The sequence below is a fragment of the Nicotiana tabacum genome, chromosome 5, assembly GCF_000715075.1.
Source record: "Nicotiana tabacum cultivar K326 chromosome 5, ASM71507v2, whole genome shotgun sequence".
Classification (NCBI taxonomy): Eukaryota; Viridiplantae; Streptophyta; class Magnoliopsida; order Solanales; family Solanaceae; genus Nicotiana; species Nicotiana tabacum.
In genome coordinates this window covers 153,233,122-153,246,761 of record NC_134084.1, presented here as the reverse complement: position 1 = coordinate 153,246,761, position 13,640 = coordinate 153,233,122, and the positions used below count along the sequence as shown (strand labels likewise).

At 40.8% G+C, this 13,640-nt stretch overlaps 1 protein-coding gene across 1 annotated transcript; it reads left to right on the top strand.

Moving 5' to 3' along the window:
* The first annotated feature begins 4 nt into the window (after window positions 1–4).
* Window positions 5–5,448, top strand: LOC107810072 (protein ALTERED PHOSPHATE STARVATION RESPONSE 1). The gene is made up of 4 exons (XM_016634800.2): window positions 5–1,493; window positions 1,678–1,880; window positions 2,892–3,115; window positions 3,571–5,448. Exons 1-4 carry the CDS (start codon window positions 218–220, stop codon window positions 4,295–4,297), a joined length of 2,430 nt encoding a protein of 809 aa, XP_016490286.1. The 5' UTR covers window positions 5–217; the 3' UTR covers window positions 4,298–5,448.
* The last annotated feature ends 8,192 nt before the right edge of the window (window positions 5,449–13,640 follow it).

Below are 13,640 nucleotides of genomic sequence, written 5' to 3'. Positions count from 1 at the left end.
ATCTGTTTCTCTATCATTCTCTAATTCCCCACAACCTAAAATTCTACAACTGCTCAGTCTACTGCAATTCCCATCTCTTTCTTTATTTCATTCTCACAAATCAAAACCCCACCCTTTTAATTATTTATTTTATTATTTATAACCAACAATCATTCTCCAAGTCTCTTTCTTTCATTATTTTTATATTTCTGTTTGAAATTAAATTAAATTAATAATAATGGGTTGCACCAGCTCCAAAATTGATGATTTGCCGGCCGTCGCTCTCTGCCGTGACCGTTGTACTTTTTTAGACGAAGCTATTCATTACCGTTACGCTTTAGCTGAAGCTCATCTCGCTTATCTTCACTCCCTCAAATCAGTTGGCCTCTCTCTTCATCATTTTTTCGAACAAAATGTCGATATTTCTAATTCTACCCCTCAACTTCATTCCCCTGTTAAAACTGACCCCCCTAAAAAACCTATTGCTCCTCCTCCTGCTACTGCTGCTGCTGCCATTGATCAAAATCAAGATTCTCAGTCTAGTTCCGGTTCTCATCTTCATTTTCACTCTGATTCTGATGAAGATGAAGAAGGTTCTGGTTCTGGTTCTGAGTCTTTACAACATCATTTAGATACTCAGATGCCACGTCATCAGTACGGTCATTTCAGTTACGCGGATCATGAAATGCTTGGTTATGGAGCTCCTTATCCAGTTGGGAGTGGGGTTGAGGGTGGGGGTGGTGGGTATATGCATATGAATTTTATGAGGAACCAAACTACACCGTCTGTTACATATGAACAACGGCCAATGAGTACTGAAACTGTTCGTGTGAGTGAACCCTATTCATATCCTAGTAACTATCCGGATTATCCTAATTACGGGGGCGAATTTTTTTCCTCTTCATTGGCGAGAACGTATGGGGTTTCAGCGGCGGGGCCGTCATCCGCCGCGGCGGTGGCTTCGAGCTCGAAACCGCCACCGCCTCCACCATCTCCGCCGAGGAGTTCACCTTGGGAATTCTTGAATCCATTTGAGACATTTGAGAACTATCCAGCACCAGCGTACACATCGAGCAGAGACTCGAGAGAGGTGAGAGAAGAGGAGGGGATACCTGATTTGGAAAGTGAGGATTTTGAACATGAGGTTGTTAAGGAAGTTCACGAGGATCAAAGATTTGCGGACGAGGGCCCGAAGGCAGTTACTGAGAATGAGAATGAGAATGATAATGAGAAGATGGCTGATTCGGAGTTGTTGCACAGGCCGAGGCCAAGTTCATCTACAGAGGATGATCCGGTTGAGTATGAGGTGCACGTGGTGGATAAGAAAGTGGTTGATGAGGAAGAGGGGCGAGGAAATGTAGCTGGTTTTAAGGGTCGTAGTTTTAAGAGTGACTCTGATGTTGTGAAGGAGATTCAGGTTCAATTTGAGCGAGCTTCAGAATCGGGGAATGAGCTTGCTGTTATGCTCGAGGTTGGAAAACTTCCTCATAACCGTAAGCACGCCACATATCAAGGTATATAATTGTGACCAAGTTTGGTATTTGAGGTCTTTTTTGTTAGAAAGATTTCATCTTTATGTTTGCGAGCTATTGAATATTTTGTTGATTAGTGAAAATAATGCACTTGAATTTATTGATGTCTGAGGTTGTTTCTAATTGATCTTTAACTTTCCATTTCATGGTCATTTCATCGGTATAGTGAATTCCAAGATGTTGCACGTGATTACCCCTAATTCCTTATCTATAGTCTCGCAACCTTCTACTTCAAAGAATGCTGCAATTGAGAGTGCTGATCCTGCCAATTTAGATGTAGAAGGAGATATTATTTCAAGGTCTAGAAATATTTCGTCTACATTACAGAAGCTGTACCTTTGGGAGAAGAAGCTGTTTGAGGAGATTAAGGTATTGTTTGATCTACTGGTTCAGTTTTCTTTTTAATTTTTCCCCAGTTGTCTACCATTTACAAACTTTGGATGAGTCATTTATTTTGGACGGTGGCAGTTACTTGTCTTGTTTGCCTGCTCAACATATAAGTTCAGTGTTCTCAGGAATTTCTTCCTTGACTGGGATTGTTGCTCAAGCCTGTTTTTATTTGCGTGTTTGTTGTCGTAACCAAACATTTAGAACTTTTATAGACAATCCATGTTTCTCTGAGCTAATTGAGAAATTCTAGTGCTGCACATCTGTATTTTTACTCTTTTAATGTTGCTTCACCAATGTCTGAGTAGATAATTTTCTAATCTCAAAGGCATTCATATCAGTTTAATGGATGTTTGGTTTGTGAATTACAGTTGTGGTTGATCAGCATATCTTCTTCTGTGGCAAGTGTTACTTTCATTTCCACATTTGTCCTAAGAAAAGGTGTTACTTACATGTCCCCATTTTAATCTAATAGGAACTGCCTATGTCCCCTCACTTTGTTATAGTGCGCCTTTCTTTGACAATCTCTGCAGGGTTTTAAGAGTCTTTTCGTACTACTACTTCTGTTTCAATTCATGTGAACCTTTGCGGAGTACTGACTAATTTTCTGACTGAAGTCAGACATAGTATTTCAAATTTTTTGAAATAAAATGTACATATTTAGTAACCACATAAAAGTACTATAAATCACAATAATTAACAGTTCAAAATATTTGCAAAAAAATGTGGTCAAAGAAAACTTGATTTTGACTCCCCAAATAGTAATAGGTTCACATAAATTGAAACAGAGAGAGTATTTCTACGTGTTCCATCTGATTAGAATACTGACTTTTCTCTTTCTCCTTTCTTCTCCAATGTCATCTTTGCATGATAATGATAATCTATCCCTTGCTTGGTTATTATGTGATTGCAGTTGTATCAACCGTACATTTGCATGATACTTGATATGTTCCCCTTGCTGGGTTATTCTGAGATTGCAGTTGTGGTTTGCAGGCGGAGGAGAAGATAAGGGTGCTTCATGAAAGGAAAAGTCGAAAGCTGAAGCAATTACATGAAAAGGGTGCTGAGTCTCACAAGGTTGACATGACCAGAAAATTGGTTTTAAGTCTTTCCTCAAAGATTAGAATTGCAATTCAGGTTGTTGATAAGGTTTCTGAGAAGATAAACAAACTGAGGGATGAAGAGTTGTGGCCACAACTGAATGAACTCATTCAGGGGTATGTGCACTTTTTGAACCTTATTAAATGAACAAATAGTTTGTCATATTAAAAATTTCGGATGAAATTGTGAAGAACTTTCTGCCTTTATTTTGTTTTTCCTCTACAAGCTTTTATCTCTAACAGCTTCATCGCATGCGTTTGTCTAATGCAATCAGCTAAAATAATCTACTTATCTGCCAGAATAATTTTAAAACAAGAAATGATTTGGTCCAAAGTATTGTTCTGTTTTCTTGTATCCTTGGGGCTATAAAACCTGTAGAGAGTAAAATATATAAAGTATTTCTGCTGATGACTTCGTCAAATACTTTTCCACTTGGTCAGCCACCTTAGTTACTATTTAAAATAGTTGAATTTCCAAGTAAGTTTGCCTTTTATTAGGATGTAGGACTAACCGTCAAATTTTCTCGCCATCTCTAACTTTTAAGTTTCTCTTTTGTGATTTTTGTGTCTAGGTTAAGTAGAATGTGGAAATGCATGCTTGAGTGCCATCGCTACCAATGTGTAGCCATTGGAGAAGCAAAGCAGTTAGATGCCATTTCATCTCACAAACATTTTAGTGATGCTCATCTTGAAGCCACTTTGCAACTTGAGCATGAGCTTTTGAACTGGACTTTGAGATTCTCTTGTTGGGTGAGTGCACAGAAGGGTTATGTGAGAACATTGAACAATTGGCTTATGAAATTTTTTCCGGATGTGCCAGAAGAAACAGTCGATGGAATAGCTCCCTTTTCTCCTGGTAGGATTGGTGCGCCCCCTATTTTTGTCATTTGTAATCATTGGTCACAATCATTTGAAAAAGTTTCTGAGAAAGAGGTGGTTGATTGTTTGCGAGATTTTGCTACAAATGTTCTTCATCTTTGGGAGCGAGATAAGTTTGAATTGCGCCAACGGATGTTGGTGAACAAGGATATGGAGAGACAAGTGAAGAACTTGGAGAGGGAAGACCAGAAGATACAAAAGGGGATTCATGCACTAGACAAAAGAATAGTACTGGTTTCTGGGGAGGAAAATAGTCTCTCATTAAATAGGCATGTCGTTTACCAGAGCGAGACAAGCAAAAACGGTAACCTTCAGGTTGGTATACAACGTATCTTTGAGTCCATGGAAAGGTTTGCTGCCAACTCCTTGAAGGTATACGAGGAGCTTTTGCAACGTATTGAGGAGGATAGACTTGCTTGAGAGCTTGAAAAGGTAGTCTTTTTCAGGGGTTGGTTACACTTGTTCTGTGATTAGAAGTTACAGAAGTTTCATTTAGGGGATAAAGGGAAACAGAGCAGAAGATTCCGTTATTGGCTCATCGGACTTGCTACTGTTGCTGTAGCACTGTTACAGCTTGATCAGTTTCATCATCCCTGCGCGGAAAAGAGAGTTTAAATTAAGCTGACAGCAATATGCCTTCTGGGTTACTGCAACAGGATCTTTTTGAAATAGTCGGATCGGATATCCTCGAATCTTCAATTTTAGCTCTCTCCTTGAGTTTTGATCCAACAATTATTTGGAGACCTCTGACTAAATATTACCCGGGAAGGAAATTTAATGATGAAAGCTGAAATTTGTGCTTCGTCTTCTTGGAACTATTTTGATGAACATTTTAGAACTGATGTTGGGGGGGGGGGGGGTGATCGGTTCTGGTTGTTAGCATTCACAAGAGAGTGGTGCGAGGTGCAGCAATGCCTAGCTGGAGAGCTGGGGAGAAAAGAGGTGTAGAGTTATTCTTTCATGGCCAATAACTCTTCATTTTGTATTAGGTTCTTTTGAGTCTGCACACGGAGACAAAGATGATGTTTGGGGACACAATTCATGAAATTGCAGTTGCCTGGCATCAGATATGGCATGAGAATGGAGATATTATGATAGTTGTATTCTGGTTGTTGAACAGGGACGTGGTTTTTAAGATTCAGTCAAATAATATGCATCTTAAATTAGATATGTACACAAGGAAATAGTTGAACCAGATGGAGTTTTGACGACTACCAGGTAAATTCTATCTGATGTTTGTATATGTCTAGTTGCCGAGGGCCTTTCGGAAACAGCCTCTCTACCCCCTCGGGGTAAAGATAAGGTCTGCATACACACTGCCCTCCCCAGACCCCACTAGTGTAATTTTACTGGGTCGTTGTTGTATATGTCTAGTTGGTTTCCATGAAGAAGGATTATGCACCTTTTTATCTCTTCTCGATTTTTTTTAATGTCACCTCTTCCTTACTATGAAGTATGAAGTATTTAGGTTATAGGGGAATGAGATGCGTCTATTTTCAGAATATTTGAATGTTAAATTTTTGGGTCAGCTTATGGGTTGGAAATGGAAGTTGTTGGGTCATATTTACACATTTTAGGTTCATATGTTTTCGATATCTGTAGTTAATTTAGTGTATGCACTGCAGACATGTTAAATAAGGCTAAGGAGTCGTTTTGTAGGATGCATTAGAGAAAACAATGTATGTATTAGCTTTTGGTATTACTAATCCCCTGTTTGGTACACTTTTTCAATAGCAGGAATTCTAGAATTCAAAATAACTAAGATATGGCAGCGCACAATTAATTGATTTAGACCAGAGCTGCCTTTACATTCTTTTGAGTCTTGTTTTTTGACATCTCCCTTGTAACTTGGTAAAAACACAGGAAATTCAACTCACCATCTGATTACTAAACATAAGGAACTTCCGGCGTAAACTTTAAAAACAGGGCAAAAAATGGTGATTATTACATTGTTACATATAGGTGGCCCAACCCAATTGGTCACAGGCTAATTGAAAGGCTTAATTAATGGGGTAAGTGCACATATAACCATTTTCAGGGATGCTATTTTGAGATTAGCCCGTATTTATTTTGTCCTGAAATTTTAAAGTAAAAATTATAACTTCAGGATAACTCAAAATATTTTTGTCCAAAGAAAAATTGAACTAAAAAACTATAATTCATGACGCACTAGTTAATTTCTAAATAAAATAGCAGCCCTTTAAAGTGGCTACCTGTGTCATTTCTACTTAACTAATTCCATCATGTGAGTATCCTGTCAATAATGTGTGAATGTCAAATGTAAAATAATTCAGTAAAAGATATCCTTAGGAATATGCCAAAACAAGCGATATTATGTTGATTTGCCCCTTCATTTTTCCCTTTGCACATCAGTCATTACAGAAATAGAGAATGGCAAGGATACATGTATTTGGATGAAGTCCTCATCAGCCTCAGATTTTCTACATTCATTACTCTGTCTCTGAAGGCGTATTAATTGATTTTTTGGTATTTTTTTATTGATCTATAATATTTAATTTTTTCAAATTCCAAAATTATTTGCCCTTGGAGTAAAGAGCCTAAGAGTACTTGTTATATTTCCAATGAATAAATTAAGGTAATATGGTCAATTTCATTATGAATCAATGCCAAAAAGTAAATTTCTTAATATGTGTGAAATAATTAAAAAAATCAATTAAAATGGACCGGAAGAAGTAATAATAATTAACTAATATACATTTTCATCTTAATTTATCATTTGATCATAATAAATTAATATAATGTGCGGATACCGCACATGCATTAGGTATCATAACACCTACGTTACTGCGAGAAAATGGTATGTTTTGTCAGTGAAATTGTTAATTAAATCTTTTATTCTTATTATTAGTACTTCCCCCATTTCATTTTATGTCAACCTTTTAACGGATATATAGTTTAAGAGAAATATATAGATTTTAAAAAATTTTACTCTTAAAAAAAACGCTATGGCAGTCCTTAAAACTGGTAAAATCATACACACACTATAAAATCACCTAAATAATAGTAGTCCCTCTATAAATCACCATCTATAGAAAGGTGTCCATTTCTTTTAAATATATTCGAAAGAAAATAGTATCACATAAATTAGAACAGAAAAAGTAATAATCAGACTTCGGCTATAAATGGGGAGAAGAGAGTCTTATGACATTCACTTCGGAAACTATGTCTATTTTTTTACCGGATGTTCCCGACAGAGGCGGATCCAAAATTTGAAGTTTTCGTGCACTTTTGAATTCAACTAAAATATGCTTTGTCCGTATATAGGATGTCCACTATTAATATATTGCTATTTTCTAAAGACATATACATGCATACATGTAATTTTCCCGAATTTTACGGGTATCGATGACCCCTCTTGATATAGCATAGGTCCGCCTCTGATTCGCCGAAGGAACACGAGGAAATTCCTCTATGTAGTTAGTTTTAGCAATTAAAAGTTAAAGTAAAAAAAATATGTATATGTATGTATATATATATATATATATATATATATATATATATATATATATGTGTGTGTGTGTGTGTGTGTGTGTGTGTGTGTATGTATGTATGTATACGGTAAAATCGGAGGGTCCAATTTTTCGTCGTTACGGTGCCTCGTAAGCACGTTTTCAAGGGCTCGAGGCTATGGTCGAGATTCACCCTTGAGGGGTTATCGACGCCCGACCTTGGGGCACTATAGGTCGGCGGTTATGGTGAAAAAGTAGAAAGTTCCCGAGGCGCTTGGCTAGAGCTGACAAAGTCTATCAGGATAGTCTAAGCCCGCATCATAGCATTAACTAGCTGTACCAGCTCCATATCTTTCTAATAAATGCATTTGTACTATGTTGGGATTCCCTTCATATATAAAGAGGATCCTTGTCATTTTGTAGGATCATCTGATACTCAATATTAAATATACAAGAACATTCTCTCTGCTCTCTAACGTATTCTCTTGATCTCATTACCTCAATTTATTATTTATATTCATCGTGTTCTATTTATTGTTCTTCATTCATTGCTTATCATTGATCATAAAGAGCCATCATTGTAGCTCTCATAACTATTAATTCTCCTTCGATTGCTCTAAGCTGGCCCCCAGACTTGACCTCGAGGCCCCATTTACGCCAGCTCGAGGCCCAAATCTCCAGTCGTTTGGTTCGACTATCACTTCGTTTTCGAGCTATAATCTTGCTTTCTAATCATTTATTTAGTATCCATTGCCTAACAACTAGCATAAAAATAGATCACATATTTTTAGAACCACAAAATCAAATTTAATTGTTATTACCATTTTCAGGGTAAACAGTTTGGCGCCCACCGTGGGGCTAAAACTAATAGTGATTATTTTCTTGCTGGTTTAACTACATAACGCAAGTTATCTTTCACACTTTTTCTTGTCCAGGATCTTTGATTTCAGGTCAAAATGTCTAACTCGATAAATGCACATGAAAACAACAATCTTGAAGACCACGGAGAGAACAGTGTGGATGTTCCAGGTGTTGGTGTACCACCATGAAACCCTGAGAATGCACCATAACCAATTCTTGTGGACGTGATCTCGCTCGATGCCTAACACGTCGATATAAGCTCCCATACTAACATGAGCATACATCAAGGAGATCAACAAGAAGTCCAAAAAACCCCAGCTCGGGAGGAACAAGAGGTTAGACTTCACGTTATTTTTGAGATGTTGCAGGCACAACAGTTGGCAATCGCTCAGCTGTAGAGCCACCAAAAAATCCCAAGTACAGCGGCCCCTCGGACCGAACAGGTACCAGAAAGATCAAGCAACAACGGGTAGGCAGCCGACCCCGCCATCGGAAGAATGCTCGAGGACCTCACAAAGAGGATCGAGTCGGGCGAGAAAAAGATAGAAGCCAACGACAAGAAGGTCGAGACCTACAATTCTAGGGTCGACCAAATTCCGGGCGCACCCCCGATCCTGAAGGATGTGGATTCAAAGAAGTTCGTATAGAAGCCGTTCCCACAGGAAGCGGCTCCAAAATCCATTCCAAAGAAGTTCAGAATGCCAGACCTTCCAAAGTACAACGAAACCTCAAACCCCAATGAACACGTTACTGCTTACACTTGTGCAGTGAAGGGTAACGACCTAAAGGACGACGAGATCGAGTCCGTCCTACTGAAAAAGTTCGGAGAAATGCTTTCAAAGGGGGCAATGATATGGTATCACAACATGGCCTCAAACTCGATATATTCATTTGCCATGCTGGTAGATTCTTTCATAAAGGCACATGTCGGTGCCATCAAAGTAGCAACAAGGAAATCCGACATCTTCAAGATCAAGCAGAGGGAGAATGAGATGCTGCGAGAGTTCATATCTCGCTTTTAAATGGAACGAATGGAACCACCACCAATTTCCAATGACTGGGCAGTGCAGGCCTTCACTCAAGGTTTGAACGAACGAAGCTCAGTAGCTTCGAAACAGCTGAAGCAGAATTTGGTTGAATACCCCGCCGTGACTTGGTCGGATGTTCACAACCGATATCAATCGAAGATCAGGGTCGAGCAATTAGGAGCCCCCTCGGGCTCGGTATACCCAAGCAGTCTTCTGGCGAAGGAGCCAAAGCCAAACAAAGAAAGGTACCAGCCATATACTAAAGATAGGAGAAATGCCCCGAGGCGTAACATACCCCAGAATGATTGAAGAACAAACCGAGGGCAAAACCCTCGGGGACTCGTCAACAGAGCTGGGTTCGATAGGCACATAAGGTCGACGGAGGCACCCCGCTTGTCGGAATACAACTTCAACGTCGATATTTCAGATATCGTGTTCGCCATCAATAAAATCAAAGACACCAGGTGGCCAAGGCATGTACAATTAGATCCCTCACAAAGGAACCATAACTTAGTGTGTGAATTTCACAACACACACGGTCAGAGGATCGAAGATTGCCGGCAACTCCGGGAAGAGGTAGCCCAACTACTCAGCAAAGGTCACCTCCGAGAATTCCTCAACGACCAAGCCAAAATCAGTTCTGGGAAAGAGAAACGACCAAAAATAATGAAATAGAGAGCAACAACATGTCATCCATACGATCTTTTGAGGTATCGGTGCTCTGCAGGAACCCATGGTCAGGAGAACAAAAATATCCATCATCAGGAAAAAGAGAACTCGAGGCTCTATCCCAGCCCCATAACAACGCACTGGTAACTTCTTTTATTGTAAATACATTTCAAATTAAACATGTACTTGTGGATCCAAGTAGCTCGGCCAATATTATCAGGTCAAGGGTGGCAGAGCAACTCGGACTGCTTGACCAAATTATGCCCGCCTCTTGAGTCCTCAACGGGTCTAACACGGCGAGCAAAACAACGGTAGGGGAAACCACCCTACCAGTCAACGTGTCCGACGCAACCCAAAATGCCAAATTCCATGTTATCGAATGAGACATGAGGTACAATGCCTTGCTCGGAAGACCATGGATACACTGCACAGGAGCAGTACCATCCACCCTCCATCAAATGATGAAATTTCCGACAAAGGATGGGGTAAAAACCACCTACGGGGAACAACATGCAGCAAGGGAGATGTTCGCGGTACACGACGTGGTGTCGGTACCGATGCCTCCGATGTCAAAGAAACCACGGGACAAACAAACAGCGAAGTAGCAATCACGAGACACATTCTCGGCTATACCTGAATAAACAAATAAAAGGTCGTACCGTATCCTCGGAGAAAACATAGAAGGCCTACCGAGGCTCAAAGCACCATCACCACTAAGGTATAACCATCCCCCTTTTTTTACTTTGCACTTCACACTAACTTTTATGCAGGTATCCAACCGAGATGGTCAAAGCGCTATCCAGCTCGAAGACCTTAAGTTTTCAAAGCATACGTTGCACTCTTTTCCTTTGATCGGGGTTTTTATCCCGAAAAGGGTTTTACAGGCAAGGTTTTTAACGAGGCAGCACCCATATGGTACCTAAGTAAGACTCTACAAGTATTCAAGGCTTCTTTTTGATCAACCTCGAATACTGAGGGGCATTCCCCCCGGAAGGGAAAAGCCAAGATGTGCTGAACATGGTCTCGATAGGAAAATAATGTACCGGGCCAAACGGTCGAACGAACCGTGTCCATATAGAATAACCGAGCCCTAAAAAACGAAACATGTATACTTGTACCAAGTAATCAAAGGATACTTTCCCTTTCATCAAAGCATTTCGCGTTCCAAATAAGCTCGGTGTTTTTTTGCAAAAAATGGCTTCAGAGCCAAAAAATGTCCCGAACACTCGGGGACTAGCGTCAACAACTCGAAACTGTATGACCACCGGGTCGTAACCTCGAACTCATAAGCCCTCGACAAAGTAATACCAAGTTTACGAGGAATGGCTCCTGAGCCAAGAAACTTTCGATAACTCAGGGACTGCCGCCAATTGCCATCCCCATCAACTTATCAAGAATCTGAGGCCGTAAGACCCTATTTGGGCAATCTCGGTCTCGTAAGACCTATAGAAATCAACAACAATATATGTAAGACCTCAAGCAAGGCATGAACCGTACTTGTACCAAGTAACCAAACTGTAAAACCTCAAAGGCATGCAAAAACTTATAAGACCTTACGAAAGGCATAATTCTGATCTCAAAGTTAAGGCTATATATCGAACTTGTAAGACCCCTAATAAGGCATACCCTCGATATAGACGCCGAAACTACTTCACTCGGGGACTAAAAGGCTCCGGCCAAACACAAATGACTACGGTCACAAGGCTGTACCAGCCAAACTAATGCGAGTTGGGGATGCCCAACCGTTGCTATAAAATCACAGGCCTTCAATTACTGCAAAAATACTTTGAAAAAACCGGTTAAACAGGCTACCCTCGACATAGGCAAAAGAGCTTCGACTATGTCAACTCCAAACTATAGGCTTCGAGATACTCAGCCACCGAGCCAAACCTCCTGAGGTGCTCGATCATCGCCATATAACGACTCACAATCGAGGTTTCTATCGAACCATCAGAGAGCGAGGAAAACACAATTTCAAAAAGTCCTTAACGAGGGAAACATAAAACCTATATGAGAGGTTGTACCGGCCCAATGCTTAAGAGCCACTGTTGCCAGCCCATACAAGAGGTCGTACCAACCCAATGCGTAAGAGCCATTGATGTCAGCCCATACAAGAGGTCGTACCGACCCAATGCATAAGAGCCTAAGGGCCAACTTTAATTCAAAAACTTATAGGTCAATGAGCTAGAGTCGAAACCCAACTCGGAGACTAAACCCGAAAACAGTTAACTAAATATACCTAAGAGCAAAAGCATAAGAGCTCAAACACCGGCTTATACTAAAAGGTCGCACCGACCAAGCGCATAAGAGCTTACGGGCCAACCCAATGAGCCCCAGGGCCATAACATGAATCTAAGGATTCCTTTTCAACTTGAAGACCAATTCATCTGGCTAAAATCAAGGCAAAGGGAAATGCATGAAAAATAAAACAGCGAGGTTTCCTTTTATACATATATGCGAAAAAATACAAGCTCCATCTACAAATGTTCTTTGAAAGCACTATACGCAGAATCAAAAAAGGAAGGCCTAATCTATGTCCCTCTCGGGGACTATGGCCCATCGGCCTCTTTCTTTCTATCCTCGGTATCAGACAAAAGGGACCTCGCGTTGTGTTCGTCTGCCTTTGCCTGCTTCACCTCTTCCGAGAGGTCAAACCCTCTAGCATGGATCTCCTCGAGGGTTTCCCTTCGAGATTTGTACTGAGCATATTCCTTGATTTTGTTCTCACGGTCAAGAGCCCTTCTTAGCTCAGCTCGAGCATCGGCAGCGCCCTTCCAATAGACCGCCACTTTCTTGTCAGCATTAGTGCGGCTCATTACGGCTTCAGCCTGGGCATCCACAACTTCGGCCTTCATCTTCAAAAGCTCAGACTCGAGCCTTGTAATCATATTCGTTCGGACAGAATTGTTTGCACGAGCATTCCGGAATTGCACCTCAAGGGCGGAAGCCTTAGCCAAAACGTCCTCCTTGCTCGCAACTTGGGCATCTGCCTGAGCCTTCAGCTCGTTACACTCACGTTTAACCATCCAACTTCGCCCCAAAGTCGTTCCAGCTCCTCCGTTTTGTTCTTCAACTGAAATTCCGGAATATTATTCTCCGAAAGTGGAAGGGGGAGCATACATCAACACGAAGTGTAGGTTACCTGTCTTTCGAGATGGATTTCATAGTTTCGATTTCGATCTGCCTCATATCGCAGGTATACCAACTCTTCTTCCTTTTTCGTACAAAGAAGCCTAAGAGATTTTTCCCCATCCAAAGCTTTTCGCAGCCTGGCCTCACAGCAAAGAAGCTCAGACTTAAGCTTGTTAAAGGCCTGCAAAAGAAAGCTCAATAGGAAAGACGTGAAACTGAAAGAAGCATATACTAGTTACCAAAGCTTACCACGAAGCTAAGCCGCTGAGCCTCACCAAAGGTCGAGCATACATCCGATGGCCTAGTTTCCCCCGAAGTGCCTTCGATAGGAGAAGAGGGAGGTGCTGGATGACCCTTGTCCCAGTACCTTCGACAGGAACGGGAAATGTTTTTTCAAAAGCAGAGGCCTCCGAAGCCGGAAGCTCGGCCGACTCGTCTCTTTTGAACCTTAGAAAAGGACCCGCCGACTCGTCTCTTTTGAACCTCAGAAAAGGACTCGCCCCGTTGCGAGCATCCTCACAACTCAAAAATTCTTTCTGTTTATTATTGATACTCGACCTCGAGGCTGACAATCTCTTCTCCTCCCCTAGGGGACACGGCCTC